Consider the following 25,761-nt stretch of genomic DNA (forward strand, 5'->3'; position numbering starts at 1 on the left):
GAATAAACATCAGGCGTGTGTTAGAATATTTTGGACATATTTTAGGTGATTTTTACTCAGTTTCTGTTTGGTCATAACACATAAGATCACATTTTTGTGTACATGGTATTTTTCTGATGGAATACACATTATGATGATAAAGTGGCCAATCAGCCTGTGTGCTTGTAGTTTCATCTGTGTGTTTGTTTGTAGACAACATTACACAACAACATTTTGGTGAAGATCCAGGATTTTTTTTTATCACTTTCTTCACCATGAGTGTTTTTTAACATTTCTGTTGATTTCTCAGGTAATTATGTGTTAATCTTTTTTTTAAAATCAAACACAGATTTATGGGGTTTGCATAAATGAGATGTGCATTTTTGTATGAATCCAAATAAAAATCTTAGTCAAGTGGATTCAAATGTGGTTTCCTAGGTGTGAAGGCTTTTTTCAAGGATAATGTTTAGAATAGTTTAATTAAAATGGATTTATAGAACTGTGGAAGGTTTCAAATGTCAACACCTCAAACTAAATCTATAATAGATCAGAAACCTTGATTTATCCACACCTACTCAGATTTGAGTTGAAAACGTAAAAACTATAAAGGCTATTATCGTGAAACCAAAACTAAAATGTGTTTTGTCCACACGATTAAATCCCGACAACATAATCCTGATTCGATCTGCACCTATTGACAACCCCTCTAACTCAACTGAATAGTCGTTGAGCTTTGCCAAAGGATGCTGAGTGAAGCAAAAGCTGCACCGTTAAGTCCTTGGCAATAATTGCTTCCTTTCATCCTTTTCCTGCACAGGGCAGGATCCACGTGGAGGACGGATTCCTGTCAGTGTCCGCGCTGACACTGTCTGACGCCGGCATGTACCAGTGTGTGGCTGAGAATAAACACGGTGTCATATATTTCGCTGCTGAGCTGATGGTTTTAGGTAGGATGGCATTTATGTCTCCCTTAACTCCTCATGTCATTGTTGCCAAAGCATCTTAAAGGTCATCTCACTGTCATTCTGAAAGGTTGTCTGGATTAACGGATAACAGGGTCAGCGAGAATCATTTTGTGGGGTCAAACACATTAAAAAAAGAATATATATATATTTATTTTTATTTATTTCTTCTGTGGGGGATGTAGTGACATAAAGAACAATAAAAACGACTTTTTACAGTAAAACCAATACAAGTCATAATATTCATATATACAAAATTAGTAAATGTCTCAGTAGTGTTTTGATTTAATATTTATTTAATTCCTATTACAAAATGTTAAAAATGTCTCCTTTGATTACTTCAAAATTGGATGATTCTCAGACTGAAGTTCACTCTGTGAGAGTTGCTGCAGTGGTAAAGTCTGTTTCTTGTTTCCCATCAGCTTCTCCTCCAGACTTCACAGGGAACGTCCTCAGAGCTTTGCTCAAAGCCAAGGCAGGAAGTACAGTGACTTTAGAGTGTAAACCTCAGGCCTATCCCATCGCCAGCATCTTATGGAAGAAAGGAAACCTGCCTATCCACACCAACGACAGGTGAGTTATGGCCGAACTGAAAAGTAGCTGGAGATTCTCTGAAAACCACTTTAAGGAGGTTTCACAAAAGACTGGTGGGTGTTCAAATTACTGATAATGTGCACACAAGGGCTACACGCTGAACCTATTTCTCTTTCCTCTTCTTCTTCAATTTCTTCCTCATTTTCCTCTTCTCCTTCATCTCCTTTTCCTCCTCCGTTTTCTTCTTCCTCTTCCTCTTCTTTTCAGTGTGTAGTTGGATGTACACGCATGAACAGTTCAGTTTTTTAATTAGGTTGAAATCAGAGCATGGGGCATTTTTTATCCAAACTTTTTTCAAACTTTATTTCCTCTGATTAATATTCAATGCACATACACTCGCACTACACCAAGTTTCCATGAGCACGTGGGACACTGACATGCAGACACATCAAGAATCAGCACTGAAGATTTCAGCGGCTCCTTGTTGGCAGACGTGAGATTGTGAACCGCTCTTTACGTTTCCTTACCCTCCTGCAGGATCACACTCTCTCCAGATGGAACGCTGAGGCTCGCCAACGTGAGCAAGTCGGACGCGGGCAGCTATACGTGCTTCGCTCGGAATAGATTTGGCATGTCGAGCACGACAGGACGGCTCCTCGTTACCGGTGAGCGGCGCTGTTAAATAGCCGAGCGTTCCCCACTTGGTGAGCTGAATATATGGCCGAGTATGGATTAACACCAAGGAGAGAGCCACTGCATCGGGAGGACTTGAGTCATAACTGGTGGCTAGAAAACCTAAACAAACTTCAGGTTTCGCTTCAAAAAAGGGGTGCGTCAAAAATTTGGGAAGCCTCTATTCATGAAGGGCCCAACAGAAAGTCGTTGAATAATTGAGTAACATCCTTAAACGTTTTTCCAATGTGTGTGTATTGTTTACCAAAGCTCTGCTGCAGCCTGCAAAACTTATTTTGGTTTATTTTTATATTGAATAGTTCTGTCCGGCTGCATTTTGCTGAAGCTGCACATGAATGGTGTTGGAGAAAATTCTCGGATCGTTGTTTCCCTCAAAGCCGTTGGAACAACCAATTTACTGCAACAAATAAAAGTGCTCTGGATAGAGGCGATGAAAGAATGAGCTGCTCCAGAAGCTGTTATTGTATTGAGTGTGTTTCCAGTGATGGTCGAGTGTTCTCCCGGATTCTTATTGGCTTTATTTATGTGTGAAACGCTGTTGTTTGCAGCTCTGTCTGCGCGGAACAGCATTTGTTCTTTAATTGTGGACATGTTTTTCTAAGGTCAAAACACAGCCGGCGACACAAAGCCACGACCCAGACACTGATTATTAATGGCTTAAGAAGTGAGGGGACTCTTTTTACATGTCTGCTTTACTTCCTTACCAGGGAATGTAATGTAAGATGAGAGAGTGCAGACCCTCTTCCTTTGCGTTGTACCGTCTTTATTCAAATCCAGCAGATTCATTATCTCACATTTTGAGGCACTGAAGACTTAGTCCAATGATTGCCGCGGTAGACTTTGAAGCAGCGCTCCTCATTTTTGTTCTGGATGCACAGACGAGCCCATTACATGACGTTTTATCTGATCCCCAGTGTATTATAATTGCTATCAGGAATTCAGGAGATTACTCCGGCTGTGTCAGCCTGGAGTATTAGTCCACTTTAGCGGTGGCAGGCTGCATGTTATCACATTAATTCCAATAAGACTTTCATGAGACCTTCCTTGGGTCTCTATAAGGGCGCTGTGTAAAGTCAAGTTATTATTATTATTATTATAATAATGCTTATTATTATTATGATGATTAGAATTGATATAATTACCCTTTGCCATAGATATTAATGCCTGCCCTCCACTTACTGTATAACAGAACACTCCCCTGTGTTCCAGCTGGCGTCGTGTCACTCGTCTGCTCCTGTTTCGGAATCTCAGCAAATGGTTGCTCGACCCGTCTCAGCGAAACGTCTCATGTTCAGTGGGAGACTGACAGCCGCCTCGTCAGAGATGACTCCCTCTCACGGCTTTTTTTAATCCTCTGGTGCAGATCCAACCAGAATCCTCCAGGGGCCTGTGGACATGGAGATCATCGTTGGCGAGAGCATCGTGTTACCCTGTCAGGTCTCCAGTGACCCCGTCCTGGACGTCTCCTTCTCCTGGGCTTTCAACGGACAGCTCATCGCCAAGGGAGACGGTCACTTTGAGCTTGTGGGTGGGGTGAGTGACCCGCCGGGTTGCTGCCTCAGGACGTGTGAATGTGCAGTTAACACCTCCTACCATCTTTCATCCCAGCCATTTGCTAAAAGGGACAGCTTGAAGAGCGTTTGACTGTGACTTAAGAGTACATTCATACTTTCCATTTTAAACAGTGTTTTAAAAACTAAAACATCCTCTGTTTATACTAAACAACCCTGGAAACGCAGATCACATGACCATTCAAGTTCACTGGACACAGTGCGCCGATGTAAACAGGGAGCAAGAAACAGCATTGGTGAAAAGTAAGAGAAGGGATTTTTATTTCTAGGACTGACAACAACACATCTTAAACACCCAAATTAGCGAAAACAAGGGCAAAGCCACTAAAAATATGCAATATTCTCTTTTCCCAGTAGAGGAGTTGGCATTTCTATATCATGTTTGACGTCACTGGGAACAGAGAAGCTCTCTCGCCTCGCTGACTTTCCAGTGTGTTGCATCTTGCACATTATGAAGAAAGAAAAACCTTGTTCCAAAGATGGGACAAACATAAAAAGTTCAATAACGTTATGGATAATTAGGTGCCAATGCCCGGAAGTGAAATGTGCATCACTATGCTGCATATGGGCCTGTAGTGTTTGTGTGTGTGGGGGGGGGGGGCTTTTTAATACAAAGTAGCGTTTACGCACCTTTTTATGGAGGTTTACTCACTTGTTATTGTCCAATTTTACCGAGCATTATATGACAGTACGGAGCACCTACCCCCCCGCCCCCTTCTCGCTGTTGCTTGGCAGCCCACCCCCTCCCCTCGCTCGCTGCTCGCTGACTCTCAAAGTCCCGTCTCTCTCGCACACTGGCCGAGTTTCTCTTGGTCCCTCCATTCTGTGAGCGGCTCCATGGGGCGCAGCTCGTCAAAATGGGACACAGACATGGAAGTCAGAGGACTTTTCCCTTTTAACATCCAAACACCGATCAGCTGTTTCTGTGATGTGAGACGCTGTAGCCAGGGCCAGCAGAGGGCTGTGTCATTGGGCGGAGTGTGTAGTAAATGGCGGTTGCTTGTTTATCAGTTAGTCAGCGTTGTGTGAAGCTTGAAGAACTCATCAGCCTTAATCTCATGGACGTTGTTATTAGCCGCATTGATCTATCTGAATCACATGCTCACAATAACATCATAAACTTAATTTCCTATTACATTGGCTCGACATTATCTTGGCTATTTTCACAATGAATGATATCAGTGTTTGTTGTTATGTGTTGTTGTTATTACATGAGCTGTCATGTCAAAGCATGAGTTTACTGTTACCGTAATATGTTTGGTATGCAAATATCTTAATTTGTAAACTAACTAGCAACTATGACTAGATAGAAAATAATAGCGGAGTAAAAAGTACAGTATTTTCCTCTGAGATCTAATGGAGTAGATACATATCGTAACATGAAATTGCAACTATCAAGTAATGTAGCTCCTGAAATTTTTATAAAGTAATTGAGTAAATTTACCTAGTTACATTCCATCATTGTTTACCCCAAACCAGTTCAAATAAACAATTCAAATTAAATGCTAATTTATTGGTCTATGACTCGATTTCGGTTGTTCTAGTCTCCTAGTGAATATATAGTATCGTATATGGGGGACTGAAGTTCACCCACCTATTTAATAAACGGGGCCATTGGTTTTTCAAACTTCTTAGTGTGATATAAAAGTAAAATGTAGTCGTGTGGATGCAGCCTAATTTCCCCTGAAGTTGGTGTGACACCTTTCTTTTGATGTAGGAGGGATAATAAGCTGTGGGAATCTGGAGCAGGAACTTGTTTGAGATCATTCAGTCCCTCTAAGCCTCCAATTGCACTTTTATGAATGAAAGCAATGGCGACCTCTGTGTCAAAATCCACCTCCTACATACAAATCCTGATGCAGGTAATATGTTGCTTGCTCAGCCATTGTGACAGGTTGTCATCTCTTCGAGTGCACGTCTACTGCTCAAGCTGACGCCTTATGAAGAGATCTATTTTTATCACTCGGTCTGGTCTTGAATTCTCTTCATATCCCACTTTGACATAGCCCGCCGCGCGGAGAGGGGAACACACATCATTAGAGGCGTCTTTTTAAAGGAATGGCAGAGCCCCAAATGACAAAACGCTTTGAGAACACCCTCACACCCTTCAGGATGAACCATTCTTCCTGTGCGCGCTTGACTGACAGCGTGCTTATCTGAAAAGAAACGCCTTCCCCCAGAAATGCTAGAATGTGCCCAGTCCAAAGAGATTATCAACTTTACTTTGCTGCTTCAAGGAATTTAATTTCCATAATTAAACCATGCTGGGTCGAGTGACACATTTCCCTGCCAATGCCGAGAGAACAATTTCACCACTAATTTACCATTTACTGCTTACGGGGGTCTCTCAGAGGAGAATATAGAGTGGGCCGTTTTCACTCTCCGATCAAGCACAAGCCACTCGCTGAACTAACACATATTTCTGCGGTTCCTCTTAATAGGTCTTGAAGGTCGTGGCAATGACCTCTGAGAAAATACAAAAGAAATAGCCATGGCCTTGTCAATCACAGTGGCTCCGTTTGCTGCGTGCGTTAGATTTGAATTCCAGCCTTGATCCTTCTCATCGGAGGAACGGCTCCGTGTGACTCGCTCTTATTCTGAGATGTTCCATTGTGTATGCTTTAATGGCTCCGACTTCAAGAAGGGTCAAGATGTGTATGTAAAATGTCTTTTGATGTAAAAAATATCTAGCTTTCTAACACCATGCCTGGTTTTCTACACTTGGCTTAATAACTGCAGGATGTGCAAACGCTTGTGGCGCCGCTATTAACCGCATTTTATGTATGCTTCACTTCCTTCTTTGATAAGCTGTCAAAAGGTCTGCCATCATGCTACATACATCTTTCTCTCCTCCTTTGTAGCGCACAGCGGGAGATCTGATGATTAGAAACATTCAGCTTTACCACGCCGGCAAGTACATCTGCGTGGTGGACACAGACGTGGAGAGCCTGTCAGCTGTGGCTGTATTGATTGTGAAAGGTAAGAAAATCCCTCCACTCTGCACTCACTAATTACAACAGGGTTTACAGCCGGGGTTGCTGATTGGGCCCCGCTTTTAAAAAAGGATCAATTTCAAATACAAACTTAACCGTGTAGTGCTCGGTTGGTGTAGCCGCAAAACATACAATAAAAAAAGATTTCTGGAGATATATGTAGAGACGTTGTTACCTCCACAAAGAAGGATTTGCACAAACTACTAAACAGATATCCATGAAAGAGTGTGGAAAGGTGGGGCACGACCCAGGAAGAACCCATTTAAGTTTGTGGTATTTATTTTTTTCACTTTCTTTGACATTGTCAGATTTTTCCAAAATGTTCCTCTCTCAGAGGATATTTCAAGGATCTTGATGTAATAAATCTGACATGTTTAGGGGACTGATATTAGCGAGTGTTGCCCAGATTGAAATACAAATCCAGATCGAGTGAATTTAAAAGCGGTTTCGTAAAGCTCAGTTCCCACCACAGGGTTTTCAGACAGATTCGACACTCAGCAAGGACTTCTGCAAGTTACAGATAAAAGCCACTGATGGGCTGGCAGCTATGTGGGAACTCTTCAGAGACCTGATCAGAGGGGCTCGCCGACACATCCCTGACGTGTCGCAGGCTCCTAGATTCTCAACCTGCTGGAAATCTGGCATATCTAGATTTTTTTTAACACCGCACATGTCTGTCATCAGGCAAATCAAGAAATAGCCATGTGTGTGAGAGACGGGGTAACACACACTGATTGCAGCGCATAGTAACTACATCGGGCTGGGGTCAGACTCGGTCAGCAGAATACCTGTCGGGTTCGGGTCGGGCTCCTTTTAGCTTTCAGGGCGGTTTGAACCAAAGATCTGAGCCTGAGCTGCACTCTTGTTTGTTTTTTACAACTGTGACGTCCACTAAAGCGTTTGACCTCCTCAAGCTTGATGTGTCATTCTGAGCAGTAAGAGGATTTAATGCACCAGCCGCTGGTCCCCCCCCCCCCCCCCCCCTTCGCCAGTCAGTCATGTGGTGTGAACTCAAAACAACCTGAAGACTCCTAAACACAAGACAGCATGTAATATGAACTGCAGAGCGATCCAAGCAATCTGAAATTGTGTGAACTCGGCTTTAGGGGACTGTTGAGCGAAGGTATGCCTTTCTATTATGAATATGTTTCACTGAGAATAAAAGGAGAGTTCACTATCGGGGAATATAATGTTCACTTAGGTTTTTTAAACCCAAACGGGTTTTCTTTCAGACCAAAAAGCCTTTATCCTCATGAAAATCATACCACCACACTATCACCAGAACTCACAGGATTTATGTCCCTCTACTATTCCCACCGGTGGCTGCTTGATTATTTCAAATTGCTTTTCTTTTCTTTTGCATTGAGGGGTGCTTGTGCAAGTGAAAGACTTGTGAGTAATGTGTGAAATCACAGGAATATGAGCTGTGTTTAAGAACGTGTTCTGGTGTTCCTTCTGTCTCTCTTTTTAATGCACAATTTTCGGTGTTGCTGCGGTCTGACAGATGAATGTTTAGAAGCCTGCCTGTGCTCGCTCATGCAGTTTGTGTGGCTCCGGAGAGACACAGTTGCAGAGAGCTGCATCGGGCAGAACAAAAGCGAACAACTTGTTTCAGGGAGTGGCAGGTTTGTGCAGAGTGAGAGTCGGGATGTGTCTGCCGTTGATCAATACGCCAAATAGCCCAGCAAATTGACACCACGCGTGTTAAATGTCAGACGAGGTGAGGGATGATTCGGGTGTCAGGATTTGAAAAGGTTGGATCCATATCTTTGTCTTGTAAGGATACTTGCCAGTGATTCAGTTTGGCATGTTGGAGATCTCAGGCAAATGGCATTCATAAGCGCTCCTCTCCGAGCGGCTGACGACTAAGTGGTAATGACGCCAGTTCTCCAGCTGAAGCGATATCAAGGCCCTGGAAATGGATTGCCCCGGCATCGACTGGAGAGGAACTTGTCCGTGACTCAGACCGTGCATTATTTACACTCCCCGCTCACGACAGCTGTCATGGACGTCTCATTGCTTGGATCGAACAGCTTCAAATGTTTGGAGCAGGGCAGAAAAAAACAGCCATGGAGGGTATGGAAGGAGTTTTCTTAGCCACATGCCGATCAACAGTCGACTCACTATCCAGCTTGTAAACCCCCACATACCTTTATACCTATGACCAGTGAAGGACACAGGTTAACTCTCAATGTAAAGCATCGTTCTCAGAAAAAAAATGGATTTGAATGATTAGTAACAGCAACAGTAAACTATGTGAAAATACTGCATTACAATTAAAAGTCCTGCACTTTACTTAAAGTATACAGAAGTGAAAGTTACTGACATATTATAACCTTCACCAAGGAGGTAATAATATGTTTGTTTGTTTGTTTATTTGTAAGAAAGATTATGCAAAAACTACTGGACAGATTTACACGAAACTTGGAGGAAGGATGTGATATGCATCCGGAATAATGCAAAGAATATTAGAAAAATATTGTGTTTAGTGCTATCACTATAGCTTGTGTATAGTGCTATCATCTAGGCTTGTGTATAGTGCTATCATCTATCAACAGGTTTGATGTGGATCAAAATGAAAGGCTTATAATTATGGCCTGGTAATATATATGTAATTTCTAGAATGTCAATACTGATGCATCACTTTGCAATCTTCATGTCACATTAGTAGCTGGTGGAGGTTTAACTAGTTTTATCTTCTTTATTAACTGTCAGATTAGTGCGGTGAGTCCAAGCTTTGGGATTTCGGGTCCTCATAAGAGTCACACAATTCATGGATTTCCTTTTTTAATTAGATGTTAGAAAATATTACTTTTTTAAATTGTATTTAATAAGAACAATTGAATACATTTATAGTTATTTTAAATGTTTTTAACATATTATCTTACAAATGTAAAGTAACTAACAGTCATTGTTGCAGTATTTTCTTCTTAAATTTACCAAACTGGAAGAAATGGAAGTAATTCCCTTTCGACCACTGCAGGTGACTCAGTGTCCCCGTCCCTGGTGGGATAACGGACAGAAGAAGCTGTTTTCATCTGAATGACTTTAAACCAGAGAAACTCTCCTTTGTTGTGTGGATTATCAACGGGGACGCTGAATTTAGAAAGAGATGTTGCTATTGATTTCTTTATAAATGTCATTTTTTTCAAAGCTGTTAGCAGCACAAACAAAATTTCCGCCCTCTCCCATTTCTCTTGAGGTGGAGAAATCTGAGAGATTGATAAACTTAAAAAACGGGACAAATAAAAGAAAAAATGTCTTTTTTCTGTCGTTTTATAATTCGAGAGGCAGGCAAGAAAACCTTTAAACAGAGTCCAACTTCACTGAGTGGCTGCGTTTACGTGAGCTCAAAAATGAAATTTGATTGCTCCGACAACCGTGTGAATAATGCAGGACTAATTTACCTGTTATAGTGATTATGTCAGTGTGATTATACCTTGGAGGGAGTGTGATGGCAGGAACATACAGTACATAAGATCACAATCGTAATAGTAGCAACTGTTGTTGTTGTTGGCAGTAGACGCATTATTGCAATGATGTAGAATTAGCCGTGGCTCTGTAATCCTGCTGGGTGCTATTTCAGATCCCGTTTCACTCAGCTCCTCTCGTCGCACTGAAGGTCAATAATAATCGCTCCTGATACAAAGACTCTTGAGTGATCAATCTGCAGGGTTCTTGTTTTGTTTTTCTAAAACGGCTGCAGTGGAAAATGTTTTGGAGGCCCACTCCATGACGCCCCACAAACACTGGACACCGGTGGTTTTGGAGAAGGTCACCATTGCGGTTAACATCATGGTCATTCGCTTTCAAACCACTTGGCGAGCACTTGCGCTGGTTTGACAGCTGCATTGTCATCATCATCATCATCATCATCATCAATCATCAATCATCATCATCATCATACACACGGAGACACCAACTGCCAGAGAGACAATGTGTTTTTAACATTGTTATTCTCTTATTGTCTAGATTTGCATCTGACATGTTTGACAGCACCTTTAACAAATGAGCCTCATATTCAGTTCAGATCAAAATAATATTACTATTGTAAGAAAATCATAACACAGCCAGATTCTCTGGGCCAGCTTCACAATAACAGCCCAGACAGCCAATCCATATTAATAACAGATTATTTGAACACCCTGAAGACAGTGACAGCTCCTTTTTACCTCTGCCACGGTAATATAATTAAGAGAGGATAAGAAATTGATCCTGATTGTGTGCCCCATGATTACTTATGTTTTAATGAGGCCATCTTATAATAGATTTTTTTTTTTTTTTTTATCAGGAGCAGCTTAAGAGTTTTACAAAGATCAATATCTCTAAAGCCAAAGTCCAAATATATGTGGACAGCACATTTAAGAAAAAAAATGTTCCACAGTCACTTGTTACTTTCATACCACAGATCCTGCATGAACCATCAATACAGAAGTCCCCTATACGCGATTTCAGTGCACTTATTGTTTATCAAAATAATCATTTATCACTTCGATAATTACAATGGTTCTCCTCCAGATTAGAAAGCACTTCAGAGCCACCGATAGTGTGAGCAGAGCAGGGGGCGGTATTATTCTGCGGGTTGTCTCGCCGCTCTCTAGTGGTCTATTATTTCTGATGAGCTGACACCTTCATTAGAACAGGAAACAGGAGATGAGGCTAAAGTAAACCATCACAGCACTTAATTGGCAGGATAATGGAAATAAATGGTAAAGCTCTGGTTTTCTTCAGGGCTGTGAGGTATTTTTTTCATGTTTTACCGTTTAATTTGACTCCCTGCTCCCCCCGCTTAGTCTGGACTGTTTCATCGATCACTAACCGTGGAGCTGCCTGAGAAGGAGGGATCACAAGTTGGGTGAATGTTGGAGGATAAATCTTGAATTACATCATTTTTCCTCATGAAGGACATTAGTTCACATTAAAGTCAAAGCTTTTTAAAAAAAAAATTTCTCTTCCTGTTGCTGTTGATTCGTAAACAAAGGATTTCAGCTAAGCGAAGCAGACTGTAGGAGCAGCCCAGTTCAGGTAGAGGGGACAGTCATTGGCAAAAAGCATTTTGTTTTCATGTTTTCAGTCTATCAGTTCATCCCATTATTGCGAACACAAGAACGCCTCGAGGGAATTTCTTCAAATTTGGTACAAACTTTAACTTGAACTCAAGGATTTTGATGGTCAACGCACATGGTCGCCGTGACCTCACAAAACACATTTTGAACCTAATATCTCAGGAATACCTTTAGGGGATCCCTTTTGGAAAGTTATTAGGTTTTGGTGGTTAAAGGTCAAAGGTCAGTGTGACCTTACGAAACAATTTGTTTTGGTTTTGTAAACTCAGCATCTCTAGAGCATCATGAGGGGATAACAAAGGCTGCCTTTAGGAAGTTTCTTAATATTGTAACCACTTGTGACTTGGACTCAAGATGATACGACTACAGTGGTCAAAGGTCACAGTGACGTCATTTGAACTGGAAAAAGTCAATGTTAGCTGAAGCCACACAAGATGGTTGGGGCCTTCAGCTACATGGTGGTAATTCTAGAATTGAATGCAGATATGATCCACAGTGAAAGCTTTAAACTCCAGCATGTGCGAGTTTACACATTTGCATCAACATTCTCGCCGCTGCACGGACCTCACAGTGTGTGTTTGTGTGATTGAGCCAGGCCCCCCCAGCCCACCAGACTCTGTGACGGTGGAGGAGGTGACAGACAGCACAGCTCAGCTGACCTGGAGCCCAGGCAGAGACAACGGCAGCCCCATCACCAATTACCTCATACAGACCAGGACCCCCTTCACTGTGGGCTGGCAGCGGGTGAACACAGGTAAGCAACCCTTGAAGATGAATTGTCCTTTTACAGCACACGTGACGTTATCCAGATAATTCATAGAGCCCCTCAGGGATATTCTCTTATTTCCCTTTTCCCTTCAGCAGGGAGAGGTTGCAGGATTTAAATCGATATATATTGTACATTTCCATAGACAAACGCATCTGTCAAATCAATGTAAAGTAATAAAGTGTGGTTTATTGCGTGTGGGCATTGTAAATGACCCACAGTTATCCGATAAGGCAATTTATTTTATATGGTCCTAATGTTGAGGTGAAACTATATGCCCAACAGTGTAGTTCCTATCTAGGAAATACATAATGTAATAATATAACATAAAGTGGCTTCAATCCATATTAAACAAGAAAGAGGGGGGAAAGGTTCAAGTCAAGCCAAATTAAAGCTGCTATAATCAGTATTATTTAACAATGGATCAGATTTCTGTTTAATGAGAAATAAATTGGTTGTAGTGATGAACCCCAAGATAACGATCACCTAATACTGAAGTTCATCTGAACGGTACTGAGCCTTTTCATTTCTTTGAGCTCAATGTTTGACTGTTTTACTTCTCTGATTCCCTCTCATCTCCGGTCGCTGCAAAAAGTAAAAAATAACAGCCAACATCACTAGTGCTGAGAGCAGACAGTTTGTCCCACTGCTAACGTGACGCTATGTTACATAGCATTACTATTAACGTAAAGGAAGTAGAGGCCTTTTAAGCCCCATGAACCTGAGTGTATTATTTATTATGTTTTATTAAGACTCAATCTCATGATTATTTTTTCTCCTAGTCCCTGAGATCATTTATGGGAACACGCTGACAGCCACTGTGGTCGACCTCAATGCCTGGGTGGAGTACGAGTTTCGGGTTTTGGCCAAGAACAGTGTTGGAGTCGGAGAACCCAGCCCTGTGTCCGTCAAGACCAGGACAGAGGACGCAGGTACACACGTCTCCTGATTCGTCCGGATCCGATAGAAAACCTCCTCCAGTCCGCTGCAAAAAATAAAAACGGTTTTGAATGAAAGATACATCATAAAAAACAAACATTACAATAGGAGCTGAATAGTTGCACCTGCAGATGGTTGCGCGCCGGCATCATTCAAGTGGAAATGTTTCCATTTTGTACAAATATCATGAAGCCTGAAGTGATTCTCATGCAAATTGTGTGAACGAGGTGTGCGTTGTGTAGTCCCTGATGCAGCTCCCGGTGACGTGGGCGGAGGAGGCGGAAGCAGATCTGAACTGGTCATCACATGGGAGGTAAGTCAACAGTCTCATGTTCCACTCTCTTATTCTCAATGGGTGCAGTCAGTGGGCTATTTTGTTGAATGAGCCGTTTAATATTTCTACACTAAATCAAAGCTCCTGCTCCCTTTGGCCTGTGAGTGTCGTCAATGCGGGGGTCAATCGACGTCTGGGCGCTGCTGTGGTTGTAATGTCTTAGTTAAAGAGTCACTAGCAAAGTGTAGACAGGCGTAACACTGAATCTGACAGCTATTGTCACTTGTGAGGCTTCAATCTGTGATGAATTACTGCTCATCCGAATCACAGCAGCGGAGCGAGCCAAAATAATGTAGATATTGAAGAAATCATTTTGCGGCCGGAGCAATCTCCTCGTTTAAATTATTCTCATTTCATTAAATGCAAAAACGACTTCTCATTTTGAAAGCTGCAACGGACGCCCTGTAATGAGCTTAGCCTTTTTTTTAAATGGCATTTTACTGCTCATTTCATTTCGTCAGGTGGGTCACAAAAGCAATTTGTAGGTCACATGCTTCCTTTTGGCATCATGAGAGCGGGCGGTGATTGTGTCAGCCCGGCGGCGGGGTGAACGTGAGCGGTTTGTATATGTTTTAATATCACTATAGTTTTGTGTTTCACTCTCAGCCTGTCCCCGAAGAACTGCAGAATGGTGAGAGCTTTGGTTACATCATTGCTTTCCGGGCCTTCGGAGAAGTCAGCTGGACCCACGTGGCCACCTCGGCCCCCGGCGCGGCGCGCTACGTGTACCGCAACGACAGCATCCTGCCCTTCTCTCCGTTTCAGGTCAAGGTCGGAACCTACAACAGCAAAGGACAGGGTCCCTTCGGCCCTGTGGCCACCATCTACTCTGCAGAGATAGGTAAGGGGATGAATGTGAGTGGGATTTTTTGCAGGAGCATTTTTCATTTCTTACGGAAGGACAAAGATCATGAAACTCGGCTTTATTGGATGGAAAATACATCTTTTTAAAGTAAAGCTGGGTGGAAACCAAAACACATTCATGGGAGGATCGGCAGATTGCCTGTGAACATCACCACTCTTTTGAATGGCTGTGCCAAATTACAAACAAAAAACCTGTTGGCATTTATATCGATGGTACCTCTCGACGCTCAGAGAGAGGGTCAGCCTGAACCGGTGTTTACTAGCAGCACTGCCTGTAATGATTCACCTGAGCAGAGATGAAAAACAAAACTGCGCGGTTATCAACGTGAAAAAACTGAAGAGATCTGCTCTGCTTGTCTCGGCGCTCAGTCTCCTGTTGTCTCCTTTCAGAGCCAAGTGGGATGCCAGCAGGCGTTTGGGCCAGAAGTGTCTCAGCCTCGGAGATTGAGGTGAATTGGCAGGCGATATCCTTCACCCCTGAAAGAGTTCTGGGCTACGAGGTAAGAAAAAGAAATGTCTCAGTCTTTTATATGGAGAAAGGAATCATGCGGCACAGCACCACACGGTTAAAATAATTGTCCTCACCCCTGTTGTACCGAAAAACCCAATCGCTTCCGAAGTTTGCTTCGCCATGGAAATAAGCGTTTCAGCCGGGCGTCTGCTGCAGTCAAAATTATACGGTTCTTTGTAGCCGCACGACAGAAAACATGTCGAGGGAGTTTTCAAGAGAACAAAGGAAATTGCCGCGTCCACTTTGCTTTTCATGTTGCTGTCAGTTATAGGATATCGTGATACAAAGCCTCGTGATGGACTGAGCGGCAACCCTTCTCCGCACTTCAGGGCAGCAAGAAGTGCACAACATCACACCAACAACTGACTATTGATAGCAGAGCCGCACCAGGGGAATGGATCTTTAGTCTCGTCTATGTTCTCTAAATAAAACAGGAATATTAAACGATCACATTTGCAGTGAGGTTGCTCCCTCTCTCCTACCTTGAAAAACTGGGACACCCTGATTGCCTCGTCTGTTTGCTTCTGACTGAATAATCAGGACCATCAAAGAGATTTAATGTAAGATGCTGATGTTCCTCTTCTCCTTCTGCTCAGTAAAATCAAAGAGGTCTCAACGTTTTCCATCCGGGAAAGAAAGTGTTTGTGTCATTTCATATCTGAGCGATCTCAGTGATATCAACATCAGCAAACACGGAATAATGATGATGAAAGGGTACATGATGGAATTGAATCAGTTATTGTATAATCTACTTGCATTTTTAATAAGTCAGATGATAATCAGGGGAGAGTAGTGATCACACGAGGCCGTGTTGCACAACATAAACAGATTCATTGTTGTGCTGTTGTGATTTAACAGAAAATCTATTGGTCAGGGAAAACAAAGAAATCATTTTCATTATGGATTTCAGTTTCATAGCATTGTGACTCGAATACATTCAGGATTAGTAGGAGAGTTAAATGGAGGTTGGGAAGATATATATAATCAGGTGCATATCTTTCAAATGTATGTAGAAAGGATTTGAAATATACATTTATGAATTTCTGGATATTTACTGTATCCATGTGTATGAGTTCATACATGTTTATGTTTGTTTTCCTCATAATTTTGTTTTTTTTCCACAAGTGCACGTTTGTATGTATATACATTTGTGTGTATAATATAGAATTATATAATGAATGAATTAATTAGGATTGTTATTGTTTCTTTTTCAAATATATAATAAAGACTTGGGGACAAAAAAATAATATTTTTGCTATAGTACGGACAACACATAATTTAATTATTTTTTTATTTTAATGATTCTCTAATGAATTCATGAATCAAAATTATCTGCAGATGGCTTATTGTGTAATCTAATCTTCCCCAATTGTTCCTCCGCAACATTCAATTGAGTTATATAACCAATTCCAGGTCTTTGCAATGATATTAGGGTTAAATTCCTCAGAAGATATAGCCAGAGGAAATGAAAGACAACAGCCAATACTGCAGGTGATAGAGAAAGCCTTTTGCCAGTGTCCACGTTTTGCTCCGTGTGTCACAGTTCGATCCCAGATGACATGCTCTCCATCTCAAACAGGTGGTTTACTGGGAGGACGACACTAAACCGGAGACCATGGGGAAGGTCAGGGTGCCTTGGAACCAAACCTCGGTCACAGTGAGCGGCCTGGCTGGAGACACAATGTATTTCCTGACAGTCAGCGCCTTCAACACAGCGGGGACCGGCCCCTTCCTCCCTGCAATCAATGTTACCACAAAAAAGCCCCGTAAGTTTGAGCACCAACACACCCTGCCGCTGCTGCCGCTGCTGCTGCAGCCACACTGTGTTGAGTTCTATGAAAGGTTTGAATCCCAGCTTTTGTTAGCTGCTTGAAAAACTATGGGCATATTTGCATCTTCAATACACAGAGATCAGATAGAATATTCACTTCTAATCGTATTCTTAGAAGTCATATTATGCCATTAGAGAAATGTGTGATGTCGGTGGTGACAAATAGAAATGTATTGTTTTTATTTATCATGCAGCACCAGCCCAGCCTCCACTCAACATCGAATGGACTCTAATTGGCTCTCAGCTGTCTCTTTACTGGGAAGCTGTGGTGGCTATGGAATCAGAGTGTGAAGTCACGGGCTACCGGGTGAGTTTTCCCCCTTCCATATTTACGCATACATATTTACATTGTGTCACCCACCTTGTTTCTTTTCCCTCTGTTTAGCTGTCATACAAGAGGCAGAGACACAAAGAGGTAAACACACTCACAACATCCAATTGTACAGCAGAGCTGACCCTGCCCGAGGACGACGACGACTACATCATCCACATTCAGACTCTGAGTGAAGGAGGGCTCGGCCCGGCCTCGGACCCTATACGGATCCACCAATTAAGTAAGTTTGTGATTGGGAGGGGGTTTATCAATAAATGAAGTTCAGATGGGGGCGTCATGGTGGAACAGTGGTTATCACTGACGCCTCACGGCAATAAGGTTCCTGGTTCTTTTTAGTTTTTCTGTTTGCATGTTCGCCCTCTGTATGAAACTCTGGCTTCCTCCCGCAATCTAAAGAAATGCAGCACAGGGTCAGGTGGATTACTCTTTAAACAGTGGTTGTTGATTCCTATGGCTACCCCTCGGTCTCAACATAGCCTTCGCTGATTTCTCGGGCATGACCCCCCTACCGGAAAGCAAAAAGGGATTAGCCTTGGCTACCAGCTGCATGGATAATCAATTACAAGCGTTATTGGCTCGGTTGTCTTTGCTAACAGCTGTTAAATTCTGCATTTTACAATGATACAACTGCTTATTTGTGTAGGACACAAGCAATTATTCTATTATCTGTGTACACTGGCAGATGCATGTCCAGAGTATGTGAGTGGTCCCATGATGGCGTATTGATGAATCAGATGGCGGCAAAACACTTATATGGACAGAAATCGTTTGATTTTGCTGTTTTCAAACAAAAGGTTGTTGGATGGATGGATGGATGGATGGATGGATGGATGGAGGGATGGATGGAGGGATGCTCAATTAGTCATTTCAGTTTCAAGAAGTAGTTTTGGTTTCAGTCGCCACATGAAAGAAACGTAAAAGAAAAACTTATTTTGAAGTTTCAGCCTCAGCAGTGAAATCTGGTGATGACACAATGTACATGTAGATTCAGCCAAACCTCTGTCTGTCAGGGCAACTATTTCCCTTGTTATTTATCCACTATTATAATGGAGTCACTTAACACTTTTATAACCTGACAAGGACATTTTGTCCTCCGTTGACTCCCCATTACTCCTGCTGAGCTCCTGTAGCCTTATATTTTGCTGAAATATGCAGCACAATCCATCTCTGTTGCAGGGGTTGACTTCCTCTCTTTACTAGATGCTATTACTGTCCTGTGGGACACCAGGGGGGGGGCTCTCCCTCTCTCTGCTCTAAATGCTAATTTGCATTGTTAATATTCCGTGTTGAATCCCAGAAAACAGCGGTTGAGAGAGCGATAGAATTCCACGCTGACTTTTCTTTCAAATTTCATTTTGAAATATTGCCTACTGGTTCCCCAGAGATTCTTTGGCTATTGCAAAGAAAAATATGTGGGCAAAACAAATTAGCAGGCAAAGAGAGGGCTGTGTTCACAGGAGCGGTTTACTCAGGAACGTCAGAAATGGTTTAGGAGGTTCCTTTTGCATCAGTAATATGTTTTCAATTCAGAAAAGGGTTTTATATGAATATTATGTCATTACAGTGAAAGTAGTCAGGGACCTCTAAAGAGCTAATTGACTGACTTAAATCATACATGAGGAGTGTGAAGTGATGAGAGCAGACTGCTTGAGGCTTCTGGTCCCTTTACACCCAACTCCCTTAACACGTTTTACTGACGGTCTCAGGCACAAGCCGGGACTCAGATTAGCTTTTAATAAATACCACTTCAGAACACCAGTGTTTCTGTTCGGATTAGGTCTTTTTTGTCTGACGATATGTATTGTCTTAGACGATAAACGTTAACATTGTCATTTTAAGATCTTTTTATGTCCCACAATGTCTCAGAGTCAAATCTGTGTATTTAGAAAGTCCACTGCATTCTCCCCCACAAGCAAAACACAATCCAGTTAAATCCAGTTAAATCAAGGCAAACACTTCAAAAAAAGTTTTACCACGGATCTTCACAAACCAACAACTCAGGAAAGTAAACAGAAAGAGACTTGTCCGTGTCACTGCTCTATAAACTATATATGTACATGGCAATTAGACATCGTCTATGGTATATATAGTGGTTCAGAATAGATGGGGCTGTGTTCTGGGGTTGTGATTGGATTATTGACCTATGGTTGGTTTGACTCTGATAGGTCGGCTGTTTCTATAGTAATCAGGCAATATTGAGGGCGGCAAAAATAGATCATGGTCATGTCCATATATCGAACAATAAGTGATTATAGTGACAGGCCAAGATCCGATCACAAGCGGTCAGCATAAGGAGAGGTCTGAACGCACTCAGACCACATTTAAAGGGGGCCAGGGAAGTATGTGACCACATTCTGTTCACTGTGTGCACACCTGCATTTAGCCACCGATGAAGGACCACTTACTCAGCTGACAACCTATTACAGTCTCACAATGTTTTGTCTTTTTAAGCTTCTCTGTGTCCAGCATTGATTTGTTTGTGGCTTTCTCGCTCGTCCAGACACACACACACAAACATTGTCATCGGGCACATCGGCAAACTCAGGGCTGTGTAAAAGCAACATGGTTTGGTCTCTGAAAGCACAAATGATTGTTGGCAAATACTTAGATCAGAGGTGTGTTTTTCAGGTGGATGTCTCAAGAGTGTTGCTGACAGCAGTGTCCGCTTTCTCCCGCAGGTTTGAACATCAGCTTGTAATCTTTATTTTATGTGTGTTTGTGTGTTTGTGTGTGTGTTTCAGGTATGAGTGCCCGTGGCTCGAGAGCCTGGAGCCTGGACATCTCGCCCCTCTCCCTGATCCTCGCCCTCGCAATATCAACATTCAGGTCGACGTCATGACACAATGAACGACTCTGCTATTTTTCAACATCCAATCTTTTTTTTTTTTTTTTTTTTTATTTAATCTGTGAATGTTGCCAGTTTTTGTTTCCTCTCTTTTCTGGAGGTGCCACCATACGACAGTATTTTGCAGTGTTTGCAGGTATGAAGCAGCACACGAGCGGAGTGTGCTGTCAGATACTTTATTAACAGTCAATGCTTGAGCTTCTTTTTTTTTTACAAAGGTCTGTTTTGATATTTTTGCTGGTTGGGAACAATGCTCCATGTCATCTCTTTCTTTTCCCTTTTTAACTCTAGAATGATACGATGCCTTACTTCCATTCATGTGCCAAAGTAGTTTCAGCCTTGTTGTTGTTGCTAAGATTGCTACATGCTTTTTCTCAAAACTTTAGTCCTCACGGTTTCTTATTAACGGAGGTCTCAGTGTCAGAGGGCCATGGTGAGAGGTTGTGTTTTGTATTTTTCAATATTTTCAGATTTCTTTTCTGAATCTGATTTGATGAGAAGGAACATGTTCATTCACTTGGTCCGTGCCTTCGGAGGTTCTTGTAACGGCGTCACTTATAATCACTAGTCAGTGATACTTTGGATCGTACTACATCCGTCTTAATTTTATCGCAGGCCATTGACAGTCGGTTGATGAAACTGGGCCCACGGTGCCGGTGTTATTCATTCGCCTGCCGGTGTTATTCATTTGATTGTGGTAATCTGAATGTACCATGAGGTTTTAAAGCAACACTGTGTAACTTTTACTGAGCATGAGTGCCCTCTGCAGACGCCTGAGGTGAATCATTCTGTTGTGCTCGGTTTCTCGAGCAATTCAAGTTATTTTTGCGAGAAAAAACAGAGTCTATAAAAGAAAGCACTAAAAGAGAACTGATTGTTGGATATAACCCATGAACCCCGGCTTCCTGAACCAGAAGAGCTGCCACTGTAACAAGCACACCGAACTCTTTTAAAAGTTTCCTCATTGAACATCAGAGATAAAAACAGTTTTCCTTTCACTTCTACCTGTTTTTTTATTTACAGTTCAGCTTTAGTCTGGAACTTACTTGGCCTGATTCTGACAATTTAGGCCACCGACACACATACGGGAAAGTAGCAGTAGTGAAGCCTCACCTCTGTTCAGGCCCACAAGGTGGATAAAAAATGTCACTTCCTGATGCAATGCAAATCTGCGGCGTTGCTTCGTGTTAAACGTCGACAAACTTTTAACCTGCAATATTAGCTTTTCATTCACATTGAGGTGACCATGCCCTTAAGCTTAGAGTATCAGTCTGCTACATACTTCTCACAGGAGATCGTTTCCTGCTCGATTCAGGGTGAGTAGTGAGAATGAAAGTGACACCATTCTACCAAGTCACAAAGTAGAACGTTGCCTAGTGTTGCTTTAACACCTGAAATCTGTTGTCATGATAGTTGGTTTGGACTCTGGATTATTTTCCCATTACAGGCGTACAGCAGTCAGTGTGTGTCCTTCCACACCAGTGCTCAAACAATCAGTCAATCAACAAACAAATCAATAATCGTTGAAGTCATTGATCAAGGAGACATTCTGTGATTCCAGGTGCTCTTACATGAGCAGCTGCTGCTTTTATTTTTTATTTTAAACCTAAATTATAAAGCCTGCAAGGTGATAGTCCCATTATGGAAAAAGGAGATTGACAAAATCCAATTTATACCACCAAACAAGCTGCTATATGTCATCAAATTATCAACCATTTAATTAGTTGGACAACATTTCCATCTTACCTTTGTTTTCAGTGAAAGTTACAGACTCAACTGATCATTTATAGCTGAACTGAAACAAAATGGGAATTCATATGATAACCATAATATCAGGCTATAGTTCAAATCCAAATTATTTCTACAATATTATTCATATTACATTATATCTACAATCACATTATTTCTAAAATTGGGTCAATAACAAGTTTACATTCCCGCTCTCTAGATTATTTTAGCATAGCACAAAGAATGGAGGCAGCAGGAAACCGCTAGCCTGGCTTTGTCCAACGTTCAAAAACACACCTACCAGCACATGCTGAACAGCTTGTCATATGGTTGGCACCATAGTTAATGCTGAGACATGAGAGTAGTATTGATTTTCTTGATTTTCTTTCAGAAAGAAAGCAAAGAAGCACATTTCCTCCAAAAATGTTGAACTGTTGTTTTAAAGTCCTTTCGCTGAACAATCTCAAATCATGGAGCAGGATAGTTAAAATACAAGAATAGAGAAAAGTAGGTGGATGTGTAAGGTCATTCTTGGTTTATGGAGCAGTTGTTTGACCAATTCATGTTAAGATCCACTTATCACAATGAAAATCTAAACAAAAGTGGATTTAGTCATAACTATTTTGTCCACCAGGGAACCGAAAATACCCTTCAATTTAAACGAGGTGCTCGAAATTCCACACGCTCATAGATATAGATATATTAGTCCCCTAAATATGCCTGATATATTTCATCATGATGATTTATTCCCTGGGAAAACCATGGAAATATCCCAAAACACCCAAACTCACAAAGTGATAAAAAAAATATGTGATAACGTGGATTATTTCTTGGTCCATGTCCCATTCTTCCACCAAGTTTGAGAAAATCTGTCCAGTGGTTTTTGCGTAATCCTGCTGAAGAAACACACACACAAATGGACGGGGTGAAAACATAACCTTCTTGGCTGAGGTAATAATCAGCTGCGTCAGAATAATGATACTCATTCTTCACTGTGTTCTGACATCTGAGAGACTCAACCATGAAAAGGAAATACAACTGTCTACTTCATCAATAATGAAAGTCTTCATTATGTTCGTGCTAAGACTGCGTCCATCTGGGCAGCACGCAGCTAGTGCCAGTCACCGCGCATCATCCGCCATCCCAGTGGAGACGTGCCAGTCTGACGAATGAAACCGAGCCACCAGCTTAGACGTTACTTGGCAAAATGTATGGTCAGCTGTGTTTTTAATATGTGGTTCTGTTCCCTGTTGTCAGTTGTGCTGCTGCTTTTTTCAAAATGTCATGCGTGTTGTCATTGTTCATTTTCTGTGTTTCAGTGTAACGTCCGCTGCTCAGGTATTCAGACCTGCTTCTCCCTGCGCTTCAGTCGCTCTGAACCGGCAGGAGCAGACAGGATCAGAAATCTGTCACAAGGGTCCATTTAACTGTCTGACGTGACGAATGGAAGGCCTGACGTGTGCCATGATTCAGCAGACCTTAAAACAGATTAATAAATTAGAGCGGGCCTGAGGGGCTTCTATGGGAAAGGGCATAGGAGTAATGGTAGTAATGACGCCCACACAAGACTAATATATCAGGATTTAGGGAGGGCTAAATCAGGACAGTCCCGTCAAGATGAAACCAGGACGATTCGTGCGCGCGTGTGTGTCTGTGTGTTATTGCCTTACCCCACAGTGTCATGGACAAGTGTTTTCAAGAAGGACATTCAGCTCAAAAATTAAACGCGCCATTCAAACTAATTTTTTGTACTTAACTACGGTTCAGGGCTCTGAGCCACTGAAGCGAGGCAGACATTAAAATCCCGTAATGCGAGGTCAAATGGGAAGTAGAGAAGAGAAAAAAAAGGTTGAAGCCTGAAGGAGGGGGGGGGGGGGATTGTCTGCTTTTCTATCAAATTACAGAGGTTTGCCAGTGCAAAGGAAGAAGTAGGGGAAAAAAGCTCCAAAATCCAAGGCCAGGTCGGGTTCACCTTGCAAGATAAGTATGAAAACAAAGGGTTCTCTTCCTTTGACAAATGTTAATGCCTTTCTGAACGCAGACTTTCAATCCTGATCCTGACATTTTGGGTTTCTTGTGGCTTCATGTGTCGTTAATCTGTGTCCATTCTCACAGAATGTCTTTGTTATTCTGACAGAGCTTCACACAAGAAAACTTTCCGGCTGATTTATTGATTTATTGAAAAAAGATACACTGTTGACGATGGTGTCTTTTTTGGAAGCATTGCCAACCTCCTTGTTTTGTATCGTATCAGTACTGTGGGATGTTTAGATTTGAACTTTCATCTTCTCTGTTGTTGTTTTTTATGTTTGCTATGGTTGCTGATCGTTTTTATTTCCTATTTTCCTCCCAAAATTCTGCACAAAGGTCAAGTGTTGCTTTAAAATACCAGTTAATTCAGACGGACACAGCGATGTGAGATCCGTCATCATACAGTTTACCCCCCCCCCCCCAAACAAACATGTGGTGTCCTTCTTTCGATTGTAATTCTCAGTCAAACCCAGATTCCGACAGCGAACAAAAAACATGAGAAAAGAGTCACATTTCCTCTGAGCTGCTTCCAGACACAGCCTTTTGGTGCAGTGACACAAACGCTACCTGTTACAAGGTAGTGGGTCCGTGCAGAGTCGTTTTATACCAACACAATTTTACAAATTGTCTTGCTAATTTCAGAGAAAAATGCAGAAATTAATCTGAAAATAATAAGATAAAAAAAAGTGTTACACACAATTTGTTATTCCTTAAAGATTGATAAAAAAAAATGACAATGTTTCCAGCTCTGGGTGACAACGCTTGGCCTTTCTGTTTTGACTCCTCTGTATTTTGACGTCCAGGTGATCTCCGTGAGATCGTGGCATAAACCGTTTTCACATTGAAACGAGGTCAGCTGATCTTGATATGCTGAAGCTGTGCATGTATGATATTGTTTGGTGCATCTGTGTTTTCTAAATGAGGGAGTTAATAAAACAATTCACTGAGGATTTTCGTCTTGTTTTATTTTTTTTAAAGAATGTATGGCACAGTGTCATTTTCAGCATCAGCAGTTTTAGTGTCTTCTTCTGCTGGGAGAATTTGAGAAGTGCCTTGGGGCACCATCAAAGCTATAAAATACATAATGTTATGAAAAAGCATATAAATGAGTAACTGACAGCAGTAATGGCATAGTCAGTGCATAAAGAGCTCATTTACAGTGGATTTTGCTGTGTATTCTAAATATTTTATCATGTAATATAGAGGGAAATGTTTTAAGGACTAACATTGCACAATAGAGAAAGAATATATTACCCTTGAAAAATAACACTGATGCATATCCTTGGCTAATTGGGGCATGGGTATCTGCTGAACCTGGATTACATGTGAGGGTTACTGTGAAATATCGATTAAGCCAGTGTTGCAGAAATGCTTTTAAGATAATAAGAGGGAGAGGAGATCAATAGGGAGGGGAAGTGAAGAAAAGAGTGGTTTCTCCCTGCACACCACAGATCATCCGTAATGAGTTGCTGTGTCAATACTTAGGCAATGGCTCTTCACATGCTATTGACCACTGGATCTCGACAGCAGCCCACTTCTCTCCCCACCACATGCACACCAAAGGGAGTGTGACTATAGTAAACCCCCAGTGGCACATCTATGGCTGTAAACTGTAAAAAAGGAATGGCTTCAGACATGATTTAGATATACCTTAATACTGAGGTATACACTAAGGCATGACTGGTGCAGATTTCCCATCCCCTCAATGCAGTGCAAATACTGTAGCTCTGTTGATGCAGATTGCAAGTGTCAACACTGCCCCCTCATGGTGCTAGGTTCC

At 41.8% G+C, this 25,761-nt stretch overlaps 1 protein-coding gene across 1 annotated transcript in view; it reads left to right on the plus strand.

Annotated features, from left to right (window-relative positions):
• LOC133957381 (contactin-3-like) overlaps positions 1-20,245 on the plus strand; it is a 32,362-nt gene extending 12,117 nt beyond the window's left edge. Inside the window, exons 9-22 of the mRNA XM_062392924.1 lie at positions 797-926; positions 1,364-1,514; positions 2,013-2,140; positions 3,532-3,701; positions 6,601-6,718; positions 12,394-12,552; positions 13,347-13,496; positions 13,746-13,816; positions 14,444-14,678; positions 15,092-15,201; positions 16,792-16,978; positions 17,238-17,350; positions 17,429-17,597; positions 20,119-20,245. Of these exons, the coding sequence (XP_062248908.1) occupies positions 797-926; positions 1,364-1,514; positions 2,013-2,140; positions 3,532-3,701; positions 6,601-6,718; positions 12,394-12,552; positions 13,347-13,496; positions 13,746-13,816; positions 14,444-14,678; positions 15,092-15,201; positions 16,792-16,978; positions 17,238-17,350; positions 17,429-17,597; positions 20,119-20,216 (1,989 nt within the window). The 3' untranslated portion in view covers positions 20,217-20,245. The remainder of the gene's footprint in view (positions 1-796; positions 927-1,363; positions 1,515-2,012; positions 2,141-3,531; positions 3,702-6,600; positions 6,719-12,393; positions 12,553-13,346; positions 13,497-13,745; positions 13,817-14,443; positions 14,679-15,091; positions 15,202-16,791; positions 16,979-17,237; positions 17,351-17,428; positions 17,598-20,118) is intronic.
• Positions 20,246-25,761: the final 5,516 nt, after the last annotated feature.

The sequence above is a fragment of the Platichthys flesus genome, chromosome 7 (assembly GCF_949316205.1).
Source record: "Platichthys flesus chromosome 7, fPlaFle2.1, whole genome shotgun sequence".
Taxonomy (NCBI): domain Eukaryota; kingdom Metazoa; phylum Chordata; class Actinopteri; order Pleuronectiformes; family Pleuronectidae; genus Platichthys; species Platichthys flesus.